Here is a 26,200-nt window from a genome sequence, read left to right on the forward strand (position 1 = left end):
AGAATGTGACAGAGAGGTTAGTGAAAACGAAAAAATTTTGATTGACGAGGTAGTCGGTATTCTTGGCACAGCAATTAACGGGACTTGAACAGCGGAACTTTGTAACTGAACAAGAAATTATGTCTGTTTATAGAATTAAAGAGAAAGTATTATCACATAAAACGAAGCAACTTAAACAACTTACATTGAAAGAAATGTTTAATAAAGTAAACAAATAAATATTAAGCTTTTTTTTTGTAAATTTTGATACCCTTTAGATCATAATTGTTCTTTATTTCATAAATTACGGTTTCATATTTTTAATTTTAGAATTTCTGCATGCCATCTTACGAGATTTAAACTGATGATCTATAATCCGGAATCGCCGAAGTCCGGATTAACGACTTTTGACTGTATAACAGTATACGCATTCGGTATACCTAGTATAAAAACAGTACATAAACAGAATATAAGTGTTGATGTTGCATGTATTCAGCATTACCAATACTACTAAATACAGTAGAATGAAAAACGTTACAATAACAATAATAATTTTACAATAGTAACTTACAACGATTTTGCAAGGTAACCAAAAAGTTTCCTGCCATTTTGGACAGTCAGAAAGAAAAGTTATAAAACAAATAATAATCACCGTTAATCCTCAAAGTAATCACCATCGGCATCCAGTGCCTTTTGTCGACGAGTGGCTAGCTGTGCGATGCCATCGCGGTAAAACTCGGGAGTCTTGGACGCAAAGAAGTCCCTGAGGGACTTTTCGAGGTCTGGCTGGTTGATTGATTTCCTATGAAGATGGTTGTGCAGGGAATGGAAAAGGTGGTAGTCTGTTGGCGCGAAACCTGGGGAGTATGGTGGATGGAGTAGTGTCTCCCAGCCCAGTCGCTGGATGGTGCCCCTGGTCTCCCGAGCGACATGCGGCCTCGCATTGTCATGGAGAAGTACATCCTTACGATTGACCAGTATCGGCTCTTTATGCATCAGTGCCTGATGCACACGTTCCAACTGCTGCGAGTACAGGCCTGCCGTGATGGTTTGGCCCACTGGCAGGAGCTCATAGTGGACCACTTGGCGACTAGCCCACCAGATACAGAACATGATCTTGCGTGGGTGGAGTGAAGTTCTCTCAGTGTGAGGCACAGTGTCCCATGGTGACAGCCAATGTCTGGAACGCCTGGGTGTGTCATACGGGACCCACTTTTCATCGTTAGTGAATATTCAATCAAATATGGATGCATTGCGGTGCAGAGTAAGCAATGACACACAGGCAGCGACACGCTGTTGCTTGTTTGCATCGGACAGTGACTGGGGTACCTGGAGGTGTGCAGCAAGCTCACCACATGCTTGGCTACTGTCACTGTGTATGGCTGCTCTTAGGGCCTCATCGTCCAGCGCCTATGGCTAACCGCTGCGTGGTGCCTCAGTAAGAGACATATTCCCTGACCTGAACTTCTGGAACCATTAACGGTTACGCCGTTCGTTAACGGCATCATCCCCAAAGGCCTGGAAAATTCGGCGACTTGATTCTGTTGCTGACAGGCCCACTTTAAAATCATACAGCAAACAACTCCGAGCCCTTTTGACACGTCCACTTCAATCAGTCGCTGTGTGAGTTATGTTTGAAGTGCCGATGCAATGCGCTTTTATACTCTTGGTATATGTCCGGACTCCCATTTTAACCGCTTCATCGCCAGGTTTGGCGACTATTTTTATGTTGGAGTTCAGTCTTCCAATGTCATATCAGAAACGGCAAGAACTTTTTGGTTATCTTGTAGGATGAAAACTGAAGGAACTTTTCAGAATATACGCTCAAGCAAGTGTATATTAACAGTAGTGTGTACTGCAATACTGAAATATATCGATCAATTTATTAAGTGTACCTTTATGCCTCACTAGTCCACTCTTTCCAGTATAATTCTGAAGGCTTGGACAAGTGGTGTCTCTTTATAAACTTGCAGGAGAGTGCGTAGTATGTATCGCTCGCATGTATCGCTTTCAGCAATTCCAAAACGGTGCAGATATGTCGGGAATGGGCCGTGTCCAGTGAGAAAGGTAGTTATCGTTGATGAAAACGAAGGTACGTCTGTAGAACCGTGCGGTAGGAAGTGAAGAATACGTCTTCTGGAGGTTGGTTCATTCCACCTGGTTTGCCATTTGGAAATTAGCTGTGCATATGTAGTCTTCTTGAGGCAGGAATTTGGGAACAATTGTGGATGTTCTGTTAGGTTAATACTTATTGTTGCTTCCTTAGTAAGTTCGTCTGCAATTTCATGACCGATGATGCCAGTTGTGCGCTGAAATCCAGCGCAACTGGGGCCTTAGGTCTGACGAAATTTGAAGCAGTAGTTTCTGTATTGCATAAACAAGTGGGTTCCCACACCTGGACCCGCCAATGGCTTCCAGACTTGAGTTCGAATCGCTTAAAATTTGCATAGGTGCATTAAAGAGGCTGGAGAGTTTAATTGCCTTTTTTAAGGCCATTAACTCCGCTTGGAAGACTGAATTGATGCAGCCTTCGTCGCCATTTGTGTATAGGGACGCCAGCTTTCATAACGCACAAGCCACTGCCAGTTCCGGTTTCCTTCCTGGAGCCGTCAGTATATATCGTAATTTCAGAATTTGTTGTTGAAAATTTTGTACTAATATTGTTCTTAAGATTATTATTTGATGGGTGGCAGAGATAATCGTGTGTTTTCCCATCCTAATTTGTACGCAAACATATTATATTCCATAGAGTCCTATCTTACCCAAGGCGCAAAACACAGGTGAGTGTACCCTCCCGCTCTGCGATTAAGTCGAGGCGGAATACCAGTGAGCACTTGCAGAATGGTGGATGTGGTACCATATTCCTTGCTAATTAGCAGCAGGTAAGGTCGCTGAATTGATACAAGTACTCTTCGTTCATGATGAGTAATCGAAGAAGCCCAAATACTTCAATAATAGAGAGCAATCCGCACTGTTACTGTATTGTACCATACTTTGAGCAATTTTGGGGAGACTCCCCATTTTGTTGCAGCCGTTCTCTTCATGTTGTTATATAGGGCTCCTATTTCGTTTTTGATATATTTTAGATGGGGTATCCAGGAGAACCGTGAATCAATTACAAAGCCATGAATACCTCATATGGTCGACTATTTTGATTGAAGTCTGTAATTTAATTACAGGTTTTCTTTTAAGAGGTCTCGCCGCACCAATTAACATGGCCTGCGTTTTGGAAGCTGGAATTTCGATTTTATGTTTCTTCGTCCAATTACTGAATAAATCGATGAAATATTGGACAGTTGACTCCAATTTCGACTTTCTTTGTACAAGAAAAAGAAAATCATTCGCGTAGGGTCGCAGCTTTGTGCGCCGTTAAGTTCTTTGAGAATTATATCTGCAACTACAGTCCAAAGGATAGGTCCTAAACATGAATCTTGCGGACATCCTTTAGAAAGCTTCTTTACTCCAGAGGGACCTTGGACTGTGCGATCTCCGAATTATATCAATCAATCAAAGTGCCCGGACATCTCATTGTTACCAGGGTGTCTATGACATCCGGCCACCATACAGAATCGAAGGCGCCTTGGATTTCGCAGCTAATGATTAGCGAGGGTAGATTGGTGGCCCTGTTGGATCGAACCACTGAGAATAGCCGAGCGATGGCATGATCGGTGGTATTCCGTCTAAGGAAGCCGAATTGTGCAGGATCCAATTTATTGGAACTTGATAGAAAAAACTGGAATCAGCCCAGTATTACTCTTTCCAACAATTTTCCCAAGGCTGGAAGCAAACAGATTGGTCTATAGGATGTAGGCAGCTCAGGATTCTTATCTTTCTTGTGAAACAGCGCAACTTTTGCCGTTTTCTACCGAGTGGAAATATCTCACTTTCCAACAGGCTTGAGCAAAAGTTGTAATGAGGTCAGGCGCTATTTTTATTTAGCATTTGTATGATAGCATTGTCGATGCGCTGGGCCCTTTTTAGGATTTAGATGCTTTATGTAGTTCCCAGTTCCAATTTATTCGATAGGGGTTCTCAAGAGGAGGGGTGGGGAGCATAGTTATTAAAACATTCCTCACTATAGCTTGGCTTGTTGTATCCTCCTCCGTGGACTCGTCTTTAAATAGCGCTGAAATAACGAATTGTACTACATTATAGATGAAGATTATTCTGTAGACAGGATACCGGCTGGAAGTACAGTTGGTCTGGAGACCTTATCTGATGCGATTTTGTACACTTTACCATACGCATCGATGGTATTTGCGCGGTAGTTCTTCGATGATTGCTGTTTTGTTAGAGCAACATGCTTTATGTACTCCGCCTATGCGTTTTTGCATTGTACAAAGAGATTTCGGCTTGAATCAGAGTCTGTGGTCACTTGTGCCTGTTACCGAAGGTGACGTACTTTACGTTTTTCTTTTGAAAGATCGACTATCCACCAAGGTGCACTTGTGCGTGTTTTGTAGGTTTTGTATTGAAAGCTCTGGTGGCAGGCCTGAATGCACATATTTATTAGGTGATCATAAGAATTGTCTAAATCCATTGTTGTCTGACAATTCTGGAATTCATGAAGGAGAACTGGAATGTATGGTGAGAAATAGCGGTTACGGGAAACACGTGGCAACTTTTAATGTCTGTAGGTTGTATTGCAAAAATCTGAAATATTTGAAACTATGGCTTAAAAGGGAGTTTAATTCGAGGCTAGATTGCCCAGCTGTTGCTGTAGTACTTTCTTGTACATCAAACATGTTTTAGCGCTTGCCGGATGATTACACTCAAAATCTGTGCCTTTTTCGGAATTAGGAAGTCTCGCAGTTTGTGTCCGTCTGTGTTTCCTGACAGTTCTTTTGTTGGTGATTCGTGGGATTTTCCGCACTGTATGCAAGATGGCGGGCCCTTACTGTGGCGACTCTGGTGTCCAAAACCTTGGCAGTTGTAACACTGTGTAACCCTGACGTACCGTCTAAACTGGCAGGAGTTAAATCCAAGGTAAACACGACCTCTTTGCCTAGCTTGTTGAAATAGTCTCTGTCTAGTTGAATCACCCAATTATTCCGACTATCAGCGATGTTGCGGGGTTCTTAGGTGGATCCTCCCTGGTCTATCTGGTGGTACCGTAGGACTCAAAGGCTGAAACATAGTCTTCAGCCGCGAAATCTAGCGGGACACCAAAAACTATTATGAGCTCCCTTTAAAGGTTTTGGCTTTATGACCTGATACGTCTCATTGAACTCCTGAACTGCTGCTATCGAATCCTTGGCTTTTGATAAATGTTCCTTGTTTTCACAACGCATTGAAAGTTCCTTGGAACGAGTTGGAGGAATCTGTTTAATAGGTACCCCGAGCTTAGCTGGATTAAGGCGAGAGGCCAAGTGCTGTTGAATTTGCCTGGGAGAGCTATTCAAGTCTTTGGAGGCAACTATGAGGACGTGGTCGGATGGTATCTGACATGCCTTAGCTCGATCACTGTCATTGCAGATGTTATATTGTATATCCAAATACTTAAAACTTGGTAGTTTGCTCAATTTTCTGATTCAGGCTGTGTGGTCTCTAATAACAAGATGTCTATATTCATGCAGATTAATGAGAAAAATGTAATCTTCAAATGTAGTAGAACTCTAAATAATAGTTTCAAAACCCATCTAATTATTTAAAAAATCTGAAATTCGGAGTATTTACTGTAATGTATGTAATTTTCTTTTTGTTTGTTTGTTCATATTTTATATTACCAAAGGTTATGCAGGTAACTTTTTTCTACCCTAAAAAGTAGGAAACACATTCTTCAACCAAAGGAAACAATGGAATTATTTTTATTTTCCTAAATATGCAACCCAATAAACGCAAATAAATTCCTAAATATGCAACTATTTTAACTATAAAACAAATTAATTGTTTTTTAGTTGTATAGCTTTAAATCTCATGATGCTGTCTTTGTTTTTATTATGCTGTAATTTATGCAAATAAATTTTTTTTTTATAAAACAATGATAAATCTATTTTATTTCATTATATTTAAAGCACACTTACTTGATCTATTTTATTTCATTATATTTAAAGCACAGGTGTTATTTTTATTATAATACGTTAGTTTAATGATAAATTTAAGGCAAATAAATAAGCTGAATAATAAATTTAGCATTAGTCCTGTGAAAGCCAGTTTGCAACTCATACACGTTCATCTAAAGTAATTTAGTAGTTTTTAATAATAAAAATATGCCATCCTGTATATCTCTTTTTATTTTCAACAAGATATTAAACACAGATAAATAAAATAACAGCAAATTTAATTTTGTATGAACTGAAAGGAAACTATCAAGATATTAAGTGTCCTATCCATATATTTAGTCTCTTACTGTATTAAGAAAAAAATTTTTATTGTAATACATTTTAATTAGGGCAAGTTTAGAATTTAATTCTGGTCATTAAAAATGCATTGCATTCTTTTTGCCAGAATACAATTTTTCCTAACATTTGTAAGTTAGACATCTATGCAGTTTAAAAAAAAATGGATATTTTGATTGATAAGATAGTTGAATATGTAATTATATTGGGTTACGCTGGGACAATATTTGTCATCCAGAAAGTTCTACATTTTATATATATAATAAATAAAAATAAAGCAGTACAAATGTCCATTGAATCACATAAACACCATTTTGTTCTAGGTCTTTTGCCATCTCTCTAGCAGTTAAAATTCCTTTTTTTAAAAAAGGCATGAGGTTCATTAGTGAAGTTATTGAATTTTTGTGTGACAGTGTCCAAGGAAGTGATCTCCAATTCGGGGAATTGACCTGAAAAGATTCAAATCTGAGGGGAAAGGTCTGATAAATATGTAGGCACAAGGCATCTCAGCCGTACTCAGTTAGTCTTCACCTTACATCTATGTGAAGCCGGGCATTTTCATAATGGAAGACAACACCTTGATGAGTGGCTAGTTGTGGGCACTTTTTGACTTCTGCTCTTAAATCTGCTATTTGTAAACCATATTTGGTACGTACCTATTATTCCATCCACTTAGAAATCGTCACCAAGCAGAGTGATTTAGTGCCAAATATGGATAAGCATCAAGAAGCGACACTCTCGCTTTCATTTGATATAACGTCGATTTTCACTAAGCCATATTTTTTTATGAATAAATTGACTGTTACTGCTGTATTTTTTATTGTGGGAGGGGGGGAAAGATTAAAATTCGGGACCTACCTTCTACAGAATAGCAAGCAGTGGATTATATTTAAAGTTATGGAACCATCAGAAAGGTATGTATTAAGGGACATGACATGGTCAGCTGAATATGGCCAAAAAAACAGTAATAAATTGAAACACGTACCTGTGGCAGTTTTCTGCTTACAGCATTCGAAACAGAGGTTCCGGTAAAATCGTGATACCTAACATAATTGTGGAAATCGATGAAAGCCCAAAATTGGTCCAAAACTGAAATTGATCAAACACTGATTGTTCATTGAGTAAAGAAACATTAATTCCTTCATAATTCTGCAGGAAGGATTGATGCAATTTTGGTGATACAGTAGAAGTCCAGAAATCCGCAAAGCTTGGGACCAGAAGTTGTGCGGATTTTAGGATTTTGCGAATTTCGGGTCAGAAAAGATAAATCATAATATTGAGGCTAAAAGTGCAAAATAAATAAGGCGTATTAAATACATTTAATGAAATTATTATATACATTATTACAATAATTTATTATATGCATTAAATTATTATTGTATATACAAATTGATTATATTATATTATTCATTTACATTAGGCTCCTCTATTTTTAAATCAGCATGAATCTGCTTCCCCTTTTCTCTCAGGAGCAGTCCTGAAATTGGTACTTCATCACTCGGGCTGCTGCCAGAATCACTCGTACGAGACGCCATCGAAGTTTACCGATTTCGCCTCATGTAAAGATTTCCGGTTTCGGATTCTGGTATTAGAATCACTGTTGCTGTAAAATTTTAACAGTTTTTCTTTATTTTTCCGTATATGATACACGATCCGTGTCGCAATTCCATACGATTCTGCTATAAACCGAGGAGTAGCACCTGCCTTTCATCTTTTGCAGAATTTCCACTTTTTGTATTACCGTCAATGCAACGTGTTTACGTTTTTCAATGTTACAAGCAGAAAAATCATCAGTGCGTTTCTTATCTGTCACTGTATTAAAACGTGCTGAAATTTAAAATATTCATGGTCGACGGGATAATACTCAATTTTTCTGAATTTATTGTCTGATTTGATAGCAACAATTCATTATACACAATTAATTAAGTTCCTTCACACACAAAGCATTACTTTTTTGAAATGCTGTCCACTTCTTGCTGTTGGTGAAGGAAGTTTATTTGGTTTATCCCATGATCCATTTTTCCCCAGCATTATTTTATATTATCCACTTCTTATCTCCAGTAATGAGCTGTTTTAAAAACGTAGCTTCTTTGTTCGTTTCAGCAAGAATCACATACCAAAACTTGAGCTAACATTATTCTGCTTTGTTAAAGTTTCGAGTAGCCATACATCATAGTGGCTTACAGACCCACTATTCTTCAAATGATCATGTACTGGGCTGTTGCTGTTCAGAATTTTAATCTGTTAGAGTGCTCCTGAACTGTATAATGTCAACTTTCAAAGGAAGCTACTACTCAAAAGACGCCGCCACTGGGAACAACATTACTACAGTACAGATCCCATGGCCTACCTCATATCTAAAAAAGACCTTACGGCAAATTGTTTGCAATAAATGGCAGCAGGAGTGGACGAACAGCTTAACCGGCAGAAGAACTTTTTACTTCAAGCCACTTTTTACTTACGCTATCACCAGCACTGACGAATGCATCTGTGGCAAAGAGGGCACAGCAGACCATTACATCACTGCATGTCCCCTTACAGAGGACCACCATATTGCCATTCCTATAACGGATAGGCAGGCCTTCTGCAGGTTCCTCGTTAAGCATAAGCCAACAATACGCCAAATCACTGTCGTCATGTCAAAGCTAATGACACTTGGCACAGAATTGTGTCAAACTGCTTAATGTAACTTATGGTGTCAAGCAGCATAGTGACTACTACATAGGAATCACAAATTTATGCATGTACTATGCCTATTTTTCACATCAGACTATTTATATACAGACTGCAACCCAATCTGCAGATTACCTTTCCTTGTGCAATTAGTAATGTTACAATATTTCAACATAGTGACCTTTTCTTCATGTATATTACGTGCAAATTAATATAACCTGCATTATATAATAATGTGTGTAGTATGTGAAATGCAGGTTTGTAATATGCACTATGTAAAACTTGGCACAGAATTGTAAGAAACTGCTTAATGTATCCTTCAGTAATTGTAAACTGTACTATTTAATGTGTGTAATATGTACCATGCTAATATTGTAGTAATATGTACCATGCTAATATTATTATATTATGTACCATGCTAATATACTAAGTAATTGTAAACTGTAAATGCGTGTAATATGTACCATGCTAATATTCTAAGTAATTGTAATCTGTAAATGTGTGTAATATGTACCATGTCTCAGTAATTATGTGTAATATGTACCATGTCTCAGTAATTGTGTGTAATATGTACCATGCTAACACTCTCAGCACTTAAACTTAAGCACTATGCAATCTCTTACTAAATGTTTAATGTACTATGAAATGTGTGTTATATGTACCATGCAAGTATCAATTAATATTATTAACTATTAATGAACTTCTTAGTAAATATAATCAGTCTTATGTAATGTATGTACTATCTATCATGCAAGTCTGTAAATAATAATGAATGCATAATGTTAACCTAAGTACCTAAATAAGTATGATTACGTAAATATGAACTCAACGGATGCAACGTACCTTAAACATAAGTTATATTCAATTTCCAGGTAAACGCAATATATAGTATGTAATGTGTAAAATATATACCATGCAATATGAATGTTTATCAAGATGCAATATGAATGTTTATCATACAAGCCTGGGTTTGCAAGTCTGAACGTATTAAGTACTTTAAAGACAAGTATTCATCAATCACTCAATAAATGTAAACTGTACTATAATAAGCAAGTAATATGCACCATGCAAGTATTAATTAATATCATAAACTATTAATTAATTTCTTAGTAAATGTAATCAATATTATGTAATGTGTGTACTATGTACCATGCAAGTCTGTAAACAATAATGAATGCATAATTATGTTTAATTAATATTAAAATATTGAACCTTGCGGATGCAACGTACCATAAACATAAGTAAAAACAATTTCTGAGTAAATGCAATATATAGTATGTAACGTGTGAGAATATGTACCATGCAATATGAATGTATATGCATCAAGCAAGTTTGAATAGGGTATAGAACATATAATAGTCATGTAAGTCAGAATATGGTAATAGGTAAATGCAATTCTGCAAGTCTGAACATGATGAAATTAAGTACTATTAAGTTTCTCAGTAATTGTAATCTGTACTATTTAATGTGTGCAACATGTACCATGTTAATATTATTGTAATATGTAACATGCTAATTTTCTCAGCAATTGTATTTTTTTTTTTTTTTAATTGTAAATTGTAAATGTGTGTAATATGTACCATGCAAATATACCCCATGTCTCAGTAATTGTGTGTAATATGTACCATGTCAATATTCACAGTACTATTTAATGTGTATAATATATAATATGTACCATTCTAATTAATTAGCATGCACTATTTAATGTGTGTAATATGTACTATGCAAACTGTAAATAATAATTAATGCGTAAAGCCAACCTATGTGCTAACCTAAGAATCCAACTATACATACTTATAGTAAGAATTGAATCAAACAGGTGTAAAGTACCTTAAACATAAATATTAAGTACCCTAAACAAAAGTATTAATCAATCTGTCAGTAAATGTAAACTGCACTATGAAATGTGTATGATATGTATGATATGTACCATGCAAGTATTAATTAATATTATTAATTAATAATTAAATTCTTAGAAATGTAATTTGTATTATGTAATGCGTGAACTATGTACAATGCAAGTTTTCTCAGTAAATATAAGCTGTACTATGTAATGTATATAATATGCACCATGCAAACCTGTAAACAATAATGAATGTGTAGTGTTAAACTATGTGTTAACCTAAATACCTAAGATGTAAAGTACCTTTAACATAAGTATTAATCAATCTCTCTGTGTGTAATATGCACCATGCAAGTCTGTAAATAATAATGAATGCATAGAGTTAACCTAAGTATCTAATCATGTATAATTAACGTAAATATTGAACCTTACGGATGCAAAGAACCTTAAACATAAGTCATATTCAATTTCCCAGTAAATGTAATGTGTAATATGAAATGTGTGAAATATGTACCATGCAATATGAATGTAAATGCACCATGCAAGTATGAATAAGCAAGTCCGAATATGGTACGGCATGTGTAATAGGCATGAAAGTCAGAGTATGGCAATATGTACCATGCAAGTCTGAATGGGTAGCGATAACCTAAGTACCTAATTATGTCATTCTAGATAAGGGCGGGCGTGGTGCTCATACCAATTAACCGTAACGGTAGAGGGATGGTGCCCACGTCCTCCGTCACTCACTCACTCCCTCTTCACCTAGAAATGGTTGTCAAGAGCGAGCATCAACTTCAAGGCTGAAATTTATATGCTTAAACTTCTGAAACTAAACTTTATCATCTGAAGCAGCACTTTACACAACATAAATTTTATGAACACTTTGACTAGTATTTTTTCCTTTTTAAAAATAAAGAAGCGAAATGTGACGAAAATGAACTTTTGGATTATGTATTCTTAGCACTGCTCTGAAACAAAAAATTACGTCACAGCACGTTCTAGAATTGTGAAAGTGAGCGGAAAGGACTTTGTTTACACATTTACTTCAATAAAGGTCACTCCTTTATTAGATTTTACCAAATAACTAGAAGAAATGAACTTTCTGAATGACCCAATGTACGGGATTTATTTTCTTTTATTTATTTATTACTTCCTTGTACGAAGTAAAAAGGAAGTATTCTAATCGCAAAAAGTTTCAGGCAGCATATTTCAACGAAAATATCCATTTTGACCGCTATCGAATGCAATTTAACGATGTTTTTGCGTGATATCTGTACGTAAGGACAGAATAAAATACTCTTTTCCTTCAAAAAAATTATAAAACTGCTTTAAAATTAATTCTGAAGAAAACTTTTCGTGGCGTCTGTACGAACCTATATACGTACGTATCTCGCATAACTCAAAAAGGAGTAGCCTCAGAACGTTGAAATTTTGTATATAGGACTCCTATAACATGTAGATGTGCACCTCGTATTTTGGTTGCAATCGGCCGCACCAAACGTATATAAATATATTTATATATATATTCACTCTGTTACCCGGCTCAGTAATCTCAGTTTCTTTACTCTTATATGTTTGTAAATTGTACATTTTTTGCTTTAAAAATTATTGAATTATGTTGTTTTTATGCCTTTAGTAAATCTGTGTGCAATATTTTTAGAATTATCAGCAATTTTTAAAGTTGTTTAATTGCCGCTAAGCCTGTTTTTAATGGCGGCCATTGATGTTTACATTTGAAACAGGAGACTAGTGGATTTGTTGCCAACCTACAGAAACTTAGCTTCGCAACAACAAAGATAACGCTTTCATTTATTATTGCTAATTAAATCATGTTTAATTCTTTCTGGAATTTTTTCGAGGAAATAAGTGTTTGAGATTTACTTCGTAATTTTTAATATAGATATTTTGAGTTTTTATGTATTTTTGCCTTCTCGCGAAGTGAGAACTGAATTAATTAAATGAGAAATACTCAATCGTCTGTGAAAAACTGTTTCTTTTTTGTTTTGTTTGCTTAATTTCTTTTATACAGCATTCTAGCTTTATTATAGTATTTGAATAGAACATGTGGCAACGATTAGATAATTCTATTCTTTAAGTGATATAAATTTTGTGCATTATGAGTTATAATATGAACGAAATATAATACTGCTAAGTGAATCTAGCCCCAGAGTGTGGCTATAGTAAACAAATACCAGAGTGAATTTTAAAGAATGCATTTATTCTATTGTGGTTTATGTGCTGCCGGCGAAGTAGATTTAATTCAATCCAATAAGTTTAAATGAAATGCAAGAAAAAATGCGTATAATTTAATATTCCGTACAAGGAAGTCATGTGGTGTACACATGAGATTTTTTTATATTTGTAACAAGAAAATAACATAAATAAATTACCAGACTTAGATTTCTGTGCAATTTATAATTCACTTGGGCTTTTATTACCATTATTTTAATTATTTTAACTGAATAATGATTATGGTTTAAGGATAATTGCAGTTTAATTTTCTCCACACATATGCAATTCATTCTAAGATTACATTTATTAACTTATATTTGGGAATGAAAGTTTTTATAATTATGTTAAAATAAAAATTTCTGTGAAGGATTATATTTTATTTTAAAGCTGTTCTTGGTGGAGCACCATCATCTGAAACTCTGGTAAAGGAAGTTCATGAAGTGCTTAAAGTTCCTCATGTTCATGTAAGTAGCTCTATGTTTCAAAACAGTATTGTTACGGTTTTTCTATTGATTTATTTAATTTGCTATTTTTGTTAAAATTGTTATTAAATTATTTCATTTTTCCATGCAATGCTGCATGCGCCTTATTTGAAGAGAAAGCTACACCGGGAAAATTAAAAATACAGGAGCAGGCACATTTAATAAATAGATATCCCGTAATTGTACTCTTTTAATATCCAGAAGATTCTGGGGCTTTATAAAAAGCTTTTAAAAGCGGGGTCAAAACCTCTCAGTTCAGTTTTGTTTAGAAAACTGTTGTTGTTTACTGTAGCGAATTCGAGGTGAAATCGGATTAGCTTGTCCTATTTTGAATTAGTTCTTTTGAACGTTTTTGATAATTTAAAAGATAACTACTGCAAGATATTGCAATATTGTACGAATATCTGAGGAAACTTAAGCATTTTGTTTTTTATTTGTTGTGATAAAAATAAATCTTATTCACTTTTCATCGGACTTGTGATTTCAATTTATTATGAACCCGTATGCACGCAACAGTATTCTTTTAGTTTTTTTCATATATTTTTGCAATATTTTCCATTTGTATATGTAAAATTATTTTAAAAGGGAATGATGACTAATAACTTGTTACCCTATTGTCTTGTTCTTGTAGTGCATTCAAATACGCATGTAATTTTGAAGGTAATGTACATTTACGTAAGTCTCAAAAAAATTTAAGGCGTAATTTTTGAAATGAAGGTGTATTTCATATATTGAGCGTAACATAAAATGTGATATGAATCTAATGAGTTTATTGTGGGCTTATTAGGAAATAAATTTACACACTCTTCGGACATTTGTCATTCTGCTTACCTATCATACAGCAAAAATTCAATGTTTTTGCTGATGTAGCTATTATATTGCAACTATTATCATGTTATTATCACATGTAAAACTACTATCGAGCTGGTGATGTTTCAACAGCGGAAGTAATGAGAGTTCAGGTTTTGCTCAAGATTGAATGTGTCTACCTATGCTGTGTTAATGGAGAAAATGTGACTTGGCATCATTGTTGAAGATATGACACTGTTATCTTGATTATTTCTTCCAGATGATTTTTAGCAATTTTTACCAAGTGAATTCTTGCTCTAAGAAATCGATAGGCTAGAGTAATTATGGGGGGGATGGTATAATTTTTTCATCTTTGAACTTAACTTTATGCCAGTGAAGGAGTGTGTTTCATTGCATGAAAGGTGTCTTAGTGCAAGTAGCACTAATTCACCTTTCAAGAGCGGTAGAACTATGTTTGATCTCTTGTCATAATATAGTTCACAAAACCTATAGTATTATTGCCGCTTATATATGTGTGTGTGTGTAATATTTTGGCAGTCAGGCACATAAGTGTAGCTTGGCAATCCAATGACGACACAGAAGGATTTAAATTTATAGCTCCATATCTTTTTTCAATTCAAAAGGCATATCATCATTCTTTATTAAATAAGATTAAATTCACTGTGTCATAGTATTCTAACAAAGGGAGGCAGATGAGAGCAGTAGCATAGATCCTAACAGCAGTAGAGGCAAAAAGCGGGCTCCCACGCAAAACGACGCGAGTTCTCTATTTATAGGAGCGGTTATGTAATATGCTCGAATATTCTCGAAAGTACTGGTCTAAGGGATGGGAGGTCCTGAAAATGCGGAAAGTTAGGTAGAGGTTGCTCGTTCGCATAGAGCAAAGCCATCGTGTTTTTTTATATTTTACATCTTCACCCCCCCTCAAAATGAGAGGCCGGGCGAGCAAAGCATTAGTACATTAGTGAAGCAAGAAGTATGAGGAAAGACATGAAGAAAAACATCCAGGACATAGCTTACAGGCTTTAATTATACCCTATCCTAAGTCATGATCTTTCTCATATAATTATAAAATTTTTTAATTATATAATTTTACAATTGAACCTATGATTTATAAATAAACATATAATCCATAACTAAACTTAGAACTATAAGACAATAAATATATGGAAGAAGAATACTAAATAATAAATTGCAATCACAAAAGTCGTCAATTTTTCTCAAAATGTCCATTGAAAAGTAAAATTTTTGTTGTAAAGTCCTTTTCATAAAAATAATTGAAATAGAATGAAAATACTGGTTGAAGTCTCTTGATGCCAATAAGTCCACAAGATTAAAATAAGCTCACAAATATTACGCACTTTTTTCAATGAATACGGTTCCATAATAAGTTTTGAATAGAAGATGTTTAAAATTTTTGCGGGGAACATTTTTTGATATAAAATTTAGAATATATACAATTTATGCATAATGTATTACGTGCATTCATTCTTCTCGTCGTAGGTAATTAACAATACTGTTGCGTGCGTATGGGTTCGTTATGAAATGAATGCACAAGTCCGATGAAAAATGAACAAAAATTTATTATTATCACAACAAAAATGCTTAAATTTTCTCAAATTATCATGCAGTATTACAATATCTCACAGTAGTTATCTTTTAACTACTCAAATGTCCAATAGAACATAATTCAAAACAGCTAAAGAACGCTAATCCGCAAATTTGCTACAATCAACAGGAGCAGTTTTCTAAACAACAACAAACTAAGCAACTAACTACAAACTGAGATGTTTTCCTCCTTTTATAAGATTTTAAAATCACGCGCTAGAATTTTCCAGTACTTTCTCGAAATCAAAAAGAGATATTTATTTATTTAATGCACGCGCTCTTGTATTTTCAATTTTCTGGCTTAGCTTTCTTTTAATATTCGTCACGCGCTGCACTGCGCGAGAAATAAAACCATTTAATTTATAATTGAACTAACATTAGCTTTTTAAATACCAAATTCGTAACACTGCCCCCTTCCCAAGGACTGCTCTTCCCGGGCAGTACAATCCCTGGACAGGAAGCTAAACTTACAACTGTGGCATAAATGCATTAATAAGCATTACATTACAATAATAAACAACATGAACAATAAATGCGATACATAAAACAAATCAAATGCTATCAAATACAAATCAAATACTAAATGCAAATCAAATACTAAATACAAATCAAATCAAAGACACATTTAAAAACAAAATGGACCATGGTCTTATACTATTTACAATTATTTACATTATGTACTGTGGCCATAGTAATGAGCTAACCTGTCGTAATGAACGACTTTAGGTTTAGAGTTCGAAGACTTACGAATCCGAACCACGACGTCATTCAGCCTGTTTAGGACTGTGTACGGGCCATCCCAAGGTGACTGTAATTTCGGACAAAGTCCTTTACGTCGAGTCGGATTCCACAACCACACCTTGTCTCCTTCTTGGAACTGATGTTCAGTAGCTCTTGTGTTGTATCGGGTCTTCATCTTCTCCGTCGCCAAGTTGACTCGCTCTCGTGCAAAGTTGTGCATCACTTCAAACCGGGCCTGGAGATCTTGAATATATTCCTCAGACGAAGAAGAAGCATCCGGAGGGCGACCAAACAAGAGATCACAAGGCAGACGAAGGTCACGACCGAAGAGCATCTGTGGACAGCACTGCGGTAAGCCAGTAAAAAGAGTGGTAATTTCTTGTTCCAGTCCTGTTGGTTTCTGGAAACCACTAATGAGAGGTTATTAAGGATGGTTCGATTGAACCTCTCTACCATGCCGTCCGACTGGGGATGCAATGGCGTCGTTTGAGTTTTGTCAATGCCGAGTAGTTTGCATAGTTCTTTGATTACTGCCGAGGCAAAATTCCTTCCCTGATCGGAATGTAACTGAAGAAGCACTCCGAACCTGGAAATCCAGTGCTGTATCATTACCTCAGCTACTGTGACAGCCTCTTGATCAGGAATAGGATAAGCTTCAGGCCACTTGGTGAAGTAATCAATGACAACGAGTATGTATTTGTTGCCATCAGCAGTTCGTGGCAGAGGTCCCAAGATGTCAAAGGCGATACGTTCAAACGGCGCACCTACGTTGTAACATTGCAGCTTGCCTCGGCTGCGTTTCCTCGGTCCTTTTCGATCTGCACAGGCATCGCAAGATCGGCACCACTTTTGCACGTCATTCTTTGCATTATTCCAGTAAAAGCGCTCACGAACTCTCTGTAAGGTCTTCATAATTCCAAAGTTACCTCCTGTAGGGCTGTTATGTAGTTCTTTAAGGACATCAGGATGGATTTCTACCTGCCAATACCCACTCTTTAAATCAAGTGTTGAGAACCACTTGCTTCCAGAAAGAGTGTCTAGAATGTCATCATTTCTAGGAAGAGGGTAACTGTCTTTCTTCGTAACCTCATTCAACCGGCGATATTCAACGCAAAATCTTGTTGAGCCGTCTTTCTTTCTGACGAAAACGATGGGAGATGCCCATGGACTCGCTGAAGACTCGATGACATCGCCTTCTTCCATATCTTTTAACAGTGTTCGCACCTCTTCCTGTTTAGCAAACGGTAGACGTCTTGGATATTGCTTGATCGGGGGATGATCGCCGGTATCGATTCTATGTTGTGTCAAACTAGTTCGACCCACGTCAGAAGACGAGCGGAGAAAACAACTTGAAGATCTTTAATGACGCGATCGGCAGCATTTCTCTCTTTATCGTTTAATTGTGCATTCTGCAATAACTCCGATGTAATGCTCTCTGAGGACACGGGTTCTGGGATGTTACTCTTTCTTTCAACGCTGGTTACTGGAGTACATGTTGCAACCACTTACCTTTCTTAATAACTCTGGACTTTTCAGTTACATTGGCGACTCTCACCGGGATAACCGTTCTCGATAGGTCGACGAGTGTTTAGGCTACTAGTACTCCTTTTGGGCTATTACAGTTATTGGGATATTCTATGATGCCGTAGCGGAAATTTCTGTTTTCGGCTATGGATCCAGGAAGTAAAATTTCTGTTCTTGCCGGTATTGTGATATTGTCTTGTGCTATGATTTTATGGACAGATTTAACTTCTTCATCATTAACTAGAAATAACGCTATGTCCTCAGATGTAGAATGCAGTTCGTTATTTTTAAAATCCAAGGAAAAATTGTATTTACCTAGAAAGTCCAATCCAAGTATGCAAGAATCAGTGATGTCTGCTACATATGCCGTGTGATGGTAAGCGGCACTTCCAAACGTGATGTTAACCTTTACTTTTCCGTCGATGTCGATCTTCTCACCGGACACAGTCTGGAGGGTAACTCAGGGCGGCGTCCAGATAAGTTTGTTTCCTAGTTGTTGAGCCAAATCTTTTCGGATGATGGTAACGTTGGCTCCTGTATCTATAGTCATATTGCACGGAATTCCATTAATATGTTCTATTATGAAAAGTCCATTACTGCCGCCTTTCACTGCAGAAATCTGAAGCGCTTTAAATGGGGGCTTTTCATTATCTATTAACCTCCGCCCCGCTAGATGGCCACTAATTAGTTTCCCTGCTGCTTGTTAGAAGCGGTCTTAACATCCGTACCCTGGGGTATTCTGCAGTTTCGTCGTATGTGTCCTTCAGCACCGCAGTTCCAGCACTTGACGGTCGGTTTCTTCTCACCAATATTCCGTCTCAAGGCATTCAGTTGTCTAGTTAAATCGTCTAGACGAGCGGTGACTTGATCCCCTGGCTCCTGGACTTGAGCAGCTCTGACTGGGTGGTGGTCTCGATGAGTGGCTTGCTGGGCTGCCTCGAATTTCATGGCGTACACTAGAGCGCTTTTTAAATCTTTTACATCCGCCATTTGTAGAGCTTTCTGTATTTCAGTATCCTGGATGCCGTCGATAAAGTATTGCAAGGACAGGATTTCCCTTGTTTCTGTCGGGCATTCCGAAAAGGCGAGATGGGACAGCCTTTCAACATCCGTGGCGAGCTCCTGAAGAGTTTCGGTATTCTTCTGTTGACGAGATTTTAATTGGAGCGTGCTGTAGTCTTTTAAACACTTCTCCCCAAAGCGCAGCTCCAAGGCGCCGGACAGAGTTTCGAAATCTAACCTTTTGTTTTCGGGAAGAGTCTGAAGGATATCCGCTGCGTCGGCTCTTAAAGAAGAGGAGAGATGACAGGCCTTAGCTTGGGAATCCCATCCATTCGCATCCGCCACGATAGAAAATTGAGTCTTATACACCTGCCAGGAGGTCTTCCCATCATATGTGGATAGCTTCAGAGGTGGACGAGCAGGCATCGGTAAGAATTTAAAATCATCACTCCTGCTCCCTGCCGAAGCTACGAATTTCTTTAAAGTATCCATTTCTTTGGCAACTGCAGAAACTTTCTCATCAATTTGTTGTTCGATTTGTTGTTTAACGGAACAAGCTCTTCCTTCTATTTCTTCTTTGACTGAATCAACTCTGTAACCTATTTGTTGTTCCACGGCCGAAACTCTGTCTTCTATTTGCTCTTTCACAGAAGAAACGTTTTCTTCAATTTGTCCAACTTTAATTTCGACCGCGTCTATTCTGCCTTCCATAGCCTCAAATGTATTTTCTATTACGCAGGTAATTTCTCTTTTCATTTCGTTCTGACCAGCTTTCATCTCATCTTTAAGCGATTTCATCTCTTCCTTAACGGATTCCTGGCCCAATTTCATTTCCTCTTTAAAAGATGTTTGGCCAGCTTCCATCTTTTCTTGGAACGCAGCAAAAACAGCAATGAGCTCTCTCAATTGTTCTTCCATCCCTCTTGTTATTGGCATTCAAATTACACCGCTGCCACCAAAAATTGTTGCGTGCGTACGGGTTCGTTATGAAATGAATGCACAAGTCCGATGAAAAATGAACAAAAATTTATTATTATCACAACAAAAATGCTTAAATTTTCTCAAATTATCATGCAGTATTACAATATCTCACAGTAGTTATCTTTTAACTACTCAAATGTCCAATAGAACATAATTCAAAACAGCTAAAGAACGTTAATCCGCAAATTTACTACAATCAACAGGAGCAGTTTTCTAAACAACAACAAAGTAAGCAACTAACTACAAACTGAGATGTTTTCCTCCTTTTATAAGATTTTAAAATCACGCGCTAGAATTTTCCAGTACTTTCTCGAAATCAAAAAGAGATATTTATTTATTTAATGCACGCGCTCTTGTATTTTCAATTTTCTGGCTTAGCTTTCTTTTAATATTCGTCACGCGCTGCACTGCGCGAGAAATAAAATCATTTAATTTATAATTGAACTAACATTAGCTTTTTAAATACCAAATTCGTAACAATACATTATTTTAAAGTAATTTAAAAATTCAATAGAAAACATTATGATATAATACCTTAAGAAAACAATTCAATATAAATCTCTAAGCCGATTTGTTAATAATAGTAGAGTTTGGCCTTCTAAGTAATTTAAAACTATTAAATACAGTCAAAAGTCATTAATCCGGACTCGTCGGGACTTCGGCGATTCCGGATTATCGGGTTTTTCGGATTATAGATCATCAGTTTAAATCTGGTAAGATGACATGCAGAAATTATAAAATTAAAAATAAAAGCCGTAATTTATGAAATAAAGAGCAATTATGATCTAAAGGGTATCAAAATTTATCAAAAAATCACCTATTTTAAAATTACTAGGTTTATAATGAGTATCCCATCTTTCTTTAGGGTGTTATTATATTCTTCAGTTACTTTGGGTAATAATTTTGTCCACGCAATATTACCTTGATAAGAATTTAGTTTACATTTTAATCTAGTTATAATCGTTTGATTAACACGTTCAATTTTACCGTTAGTTTGAGGTCTATTTGCAGTAGTTAATAATTGTTTTACATTATATTCCTTAAAAAGTGCTTAAATTTTGAAGATGTAAAAGCAGCATTCCTATCACTTATAATTTTTTTAGGTACCTGAATTTGAAAAATTTGTCTTAAGCAATTTATATAAGTATCAGTAGTTACACTTTTAGAAGCAAAAGTCCATATATACCATGTTGCATGATCAATAATTATGTGAATATCATTTTTAATATAATTATAATAATTTAAACCACCAACAGTATCAATAGACAATATTTCAAAAGGTTCACTGACCGATGGTTAAGTTTTGCATTAAACCAAATTTCTTTTGTTTACTTTTCTTATCAAACTGGCATACTTCACAATGCTTGGAATAATTTCTAAGATCTTGAACAATTCCTGGCCTATAGCATTGAGGACACGCCAATATGACCAAATTGTAGATGTGCTTTTTCAAGTAATTTAGTACAAAAAGACATTGGAATTACAATTTTATACAGTCCTTGTTTTTTAATAATTAACACATCATTCATTTTCTTATATTTAGGATTACAAACATTGTCTAAATTTTGATATTCTTTTATTTCTCCTAATGACAATAAATTAACTTGCAATCTTAAATGCTGACAAATAGGATTTTTAGATAGCATGTCAGCTTCAACGTTAGTGAATCCCTTTTTATACTTTATATCAAAATCATACATAGATAATTTTAAAGACCATCTAAATAAGCGATTTGTAGGATGTTTTATATTTTTAAATCAGACTAGAGCAGCATGGTCAGTATGTGCAGTAAAATGATTACTATGTAAATAATAATAAAATTTATCAATTGCATCGATAATAGATAAACATTCCAGCTAGTAATTGCATAATTTTGTTCATAAGATCTTAATTTTCTAGAATGAAAAGCAATTGGATGTGAATTACCATCAGGATGTTCTTGTAAAACAGTGCCAACAGCTTCTTAGAGTTTCGCCAACAGTTTCTTAGGCATCAACAAATACATGACAAAAATATTTAGAATAAAAGTTAGAATAGGCCTAGAAATTAATGCATCTTTTAATTTTTGAAAAGCTGTTTGACATTCATCAGTCCATTTATAGGGGTATCTTTCTTAAGTAAATTTGTTAGAGGAGCTCTAATTTTAGCATAATTTTGAATAAATTTATGATATACATTAATACTTCCTAAAAAATCTTTCCAACTCTTTGACATTTTTAGGGGGTTGCAATTTCTTAATAGCATCTATATTTGCAATATTGGGGTATTTACCTGCTTGAATTTCATATCCTAGAAAATTTATTTTTTCTTTAGCAAAATTACATTTAGATTGTTTTAATTTATATTTTCTTTTTCACATATATCAAATATTATTTTAAGATGGTTTAAATGTTCATCAAAATTTGGAGAAAATATTATAATATCATCAAAATAATTTAAAGCAAACTGAATCTGATATTTGTTTAAAATTTGTCTAATAGCTCTTTGAAAAACAGCTGGGGAATTCTTTTAACAAAAAGCTAGTCTAGTAAACTCATAAAATCCAAAATTTGTAGTAAATGCTAATTTTTCAGTATCTTTTTCATTTAATTTTATATGCCAATAGCTTGATTCTAAATCTAATGTAGAGAAAATTTTTGCATTTGTTAATTGATCTAATACAGCATCAATTCTAGAAATGGGCTCAGAATCAGTTTTTGTAATTTGATTAAGCTTTCTGTAATCAATACACAATCTAGTTTTTGCTTGTTCGTCACACTTATAAGCTAAAGTTACAGGAGCAGGATAAGGACTGTAAAAAGGTTTAATTATACCAGAATTTAACAACTCATCTATTTGCTTCTTAATTTCACTATTACCTTTAGGAGATGCTCGATATAGTCTAGGCTATTGGTAATTCAGAAGTTAATACAACTCTGTGGGGTTCAATCTTTATGCAACCAACATCATATTTACTTTTAGCAAATATATGATTATAACTATTCAACAATTTTTGTAATTTACTGTCAGCATTTTCACTATTTTCAAAATATTTACTGGGTTTGTTTAGCATTGATATCATTTTTACATACAAAATTATTTGGAAAAGCTTATCTAATTTAACATTTTTACTCACCTGTTTTCTAAACTGATAAACTTGATAATTATAAAATTTCAATTGTAATTTAAACAGTGAAACACAGGATGAGGATAATAATAAATATTTTTAAATTAGAATTTAGCACATAAAATATTACATCGTTAATGAGTTTACCTATCTTACATGGCATTTTAATAATTTTTTCTACATGAGTCTGATTAGATAGAGAAAATAATTTGCTATTAGATTTATTTTCGATTTATTCAAATTTTTTATCAATGCCCTTAAAATATTGTAAGGAAGAACATTTATCTGGGAACCAGAATCAATTATTAATGGTACATTTTGCTGTTCAATTCGGACATTCACTTGAACAAAAAAAATTATTTTATTTTAATGTTTTGGCACTGTGTTATAATAGTTTAACGAAGGTACTTGTTGATAACTAAGCGGCCTGTACAGATATTGAAAAGGCCGGGGCCTATACTGATTTGGTTGAAATGGCCTAGCAGAATATCTAGGTAAAGCTTGCGTCAGAGCAATAAATCTGTAATCACTTCTTGCACTTTCTACTCCGCCCAGTGGCACTGAAATTGGGAAAAGTTTGCGAGCTATCTCAATCCATTCTTTTGGTGTATTTATTTTCTGTATAGTTAGTAGCAAGCGCTGGGTTTCTGGAAGAGCCTGATTGAGGGCTTCTTCCATTGCAGCATCATTCAATTTCAAACCAGATCCATGTCTTAATTTATTACGAAAATAGAGGTCAATATTATTAAATTTTTCATATGTGACAGATACAAAGTCATTAAATGTCACTGCCTCTGCACTGGAAAAATAAGTTCGAAATTTTTCTTTTACTGCTTCCCAGTCTTTGCCTACACACCCACGAAAGAAGTATGCAAGTGCTTCTCCTCTCAGGCACTCAAAAAATACTAGCGGTTTGTCCTTATCTTGAATATTTTTTGCTTTGCATTTTTGTTCAAATAGCAAAATGTAATTATCCACAAGAATATCACTTTTGGATCCATCAAAAATAGCAAATTGGAATTTTGTTACGTCGATATTGGCTATCGATTCTTGCGTATTTGTTGACATCGCGGCTTTAGCTCTTGTCTCCATTTTTGAAGCACCGATAATCAGTTTGCACAAAACTCAGATTTGAAGCACCCTCTTGATTATTGAATCTAATTTCACATCACTAGAATTTTTTCACATTATACGAAAATACTAACGTGAATCACAATACACTTTTCTTAAAAACGTTTTTGGCCAGACAGATCACTTGACGAAAACGTGACGTTACACTCGATGACACTTTAAAACACTGCACACACCATGAAGATTTAGCACACTTGAAGAGACCTTATATCGTAGCCAGCACAGGGAGATTCTGTCTACAGATGATTAACACTATATGATGTCCTTGACCCACTTTACGGTAGACGATGAAGTTAGAAAATAAATTCAGAGCAGCTTTTTCCACGCAGAAAATATCCTACCGGCTAATTAATAAGCTGTAATATTTTGGCAGTCAGGCACATGAGTGAAGCTTGGCAATCCAATAACGATACAGAAGGATTTAAATTTATAGTTCCATATCTTTATTCAATTCAAAAGGCACATCATCATTCTTTACTAAATAAGATTAAATTTACTGTGTCATAGTATTCTAACAAAGGGAGGCAGAGGAGAGCAACAGCATAGATCCTAAGCAATAGAAGCAGAAAGCGGTCTTCCACGCAAACTTGGATCTTGGATCATATCTTTACTGCTGGTTTTAGCTATTAGGAGCTCTTACCAGTATATTATCATTATACCATAGGTCATAAAGTTAAAAATGGAAGAGGTGTATTTAAAAATACACCGCGCCCGAAGGCGAGATCAATAAATGAGAGAACTCATAAAATAAGTTTTGCTAAATTGCATATCATGGGTGATTATATCAATGGCGGCGAGAGGCGAAATGAAAGTCTAAGCTTCTGGGTGAGTCTAGAAGAGCAGATACACATGATCAGCGTCCGGCATTAAGATTGGTTGAGGAGTCAGAGTTCGAAAAATGAAGTTTTTTGTAGTTTTTGGAAATAAATAAAAGTTCGAACATAGTAAAAGCAACATCTATCTGTGAATTTAAGAGACCTATGTCTTTTGAAACACTTGAAAATCATCTAAACTTGCGATTGCGATATAATCATAAAATGAATAGGAAATTGTAAAAGGCGAAAATGAGGTCATGTAGCTCACTAGGAATAATGAGTGAGAGTAAGCACTTGGTATAACCACGAACTTTGATTTTAAAACACACGATACGAAATAGTAAAAATAAAAAGTAAAAGTAAAAGTCTTGGTTAAAGAAATAGTAAAACGAAGAATTCATCAATGAAAACTTAGAATTGTGGTGAATCGATCGAGGTCTTTTCACTACGTGCTCAATAGTAGGGTCATAGTCTGTAAGCGATTTAATAGCTTCACAGGGAGAATTTCTCATATCTTCAAAGAAGTTGTGTGCAGAAATTAGGATTTGGTCGTGAATTGGGTTGATATCCATGTCTTTGTGAATTTGAGAATTTCTCACGAACCAGGGTGTGTTCACTATGCTACGTAAGATTTTGTTTTGAAGAACATTTAATTTTTGTCTGTCGATTTTTCGGACAGTAGCCCAGGCTTGAATTGCAAAGAGGATTATTGGGCGAATAAGTGAGATGTAGATATTTTTCTTGGTACGGAGTTTTAACTAAGAGTTTCTTCCAATTAATGAGTAGAGAGCAATGAAAGCAGCGTTAGCCTTATTTGTAACATATTGAATATGATCTTTGAAATTTAAGGTTTTGTCAATGTAGACACCTAAGTATTTATAGGAGTTGGCAACAGGAATATCTTGGTTATTGAGTCGGATATTTATATTCACTGC

General features: G+C 35.3%; 1 protein-coding gene across 10 annotated transcripts in view; it reads left to right on the forward strand.

Moving 5' to 3' along the window:
• LOC118183342 (medium-chain acyl-CoA ligase ACSF2, mitochondrial-like) overlaps positions 1-26,200 on the forward strand; it is a 168,135-nt gene that overhangs the window by 80,465 nt on the left and 61,470 nt on the right. For all 10 annotated transcript variants that reach the window (XM_085820633.1, XM_085820635.1, XM_085820636.1 and 7 more), the window contains one exon: positions 13,453-13,529. In XM_085820633.1, coding sequence (XP_085676759.1) covers positions 13,453-13,529 — 77 coding nt within the window. The remainder of the gene's footprint in view (positions 1-13,452; positions 13,530-26,200) is intronic.

The sequence above is a fragment of the Stegodyphus dumicola genome, chromosome 7 (genome assembly GCF_044657685.1).
Source record: "Stegodyphus dumicola isolate Sdum_Otavi_A_Nest chromosome 7, ASM4465768v1".
NCBI classification, from domain to species: Eukaryota; Metazoa; Arthropoda; class Arachnida; order Araneae; family Eresidae; genus Stegodyphus; species Stegodyphus dumicola.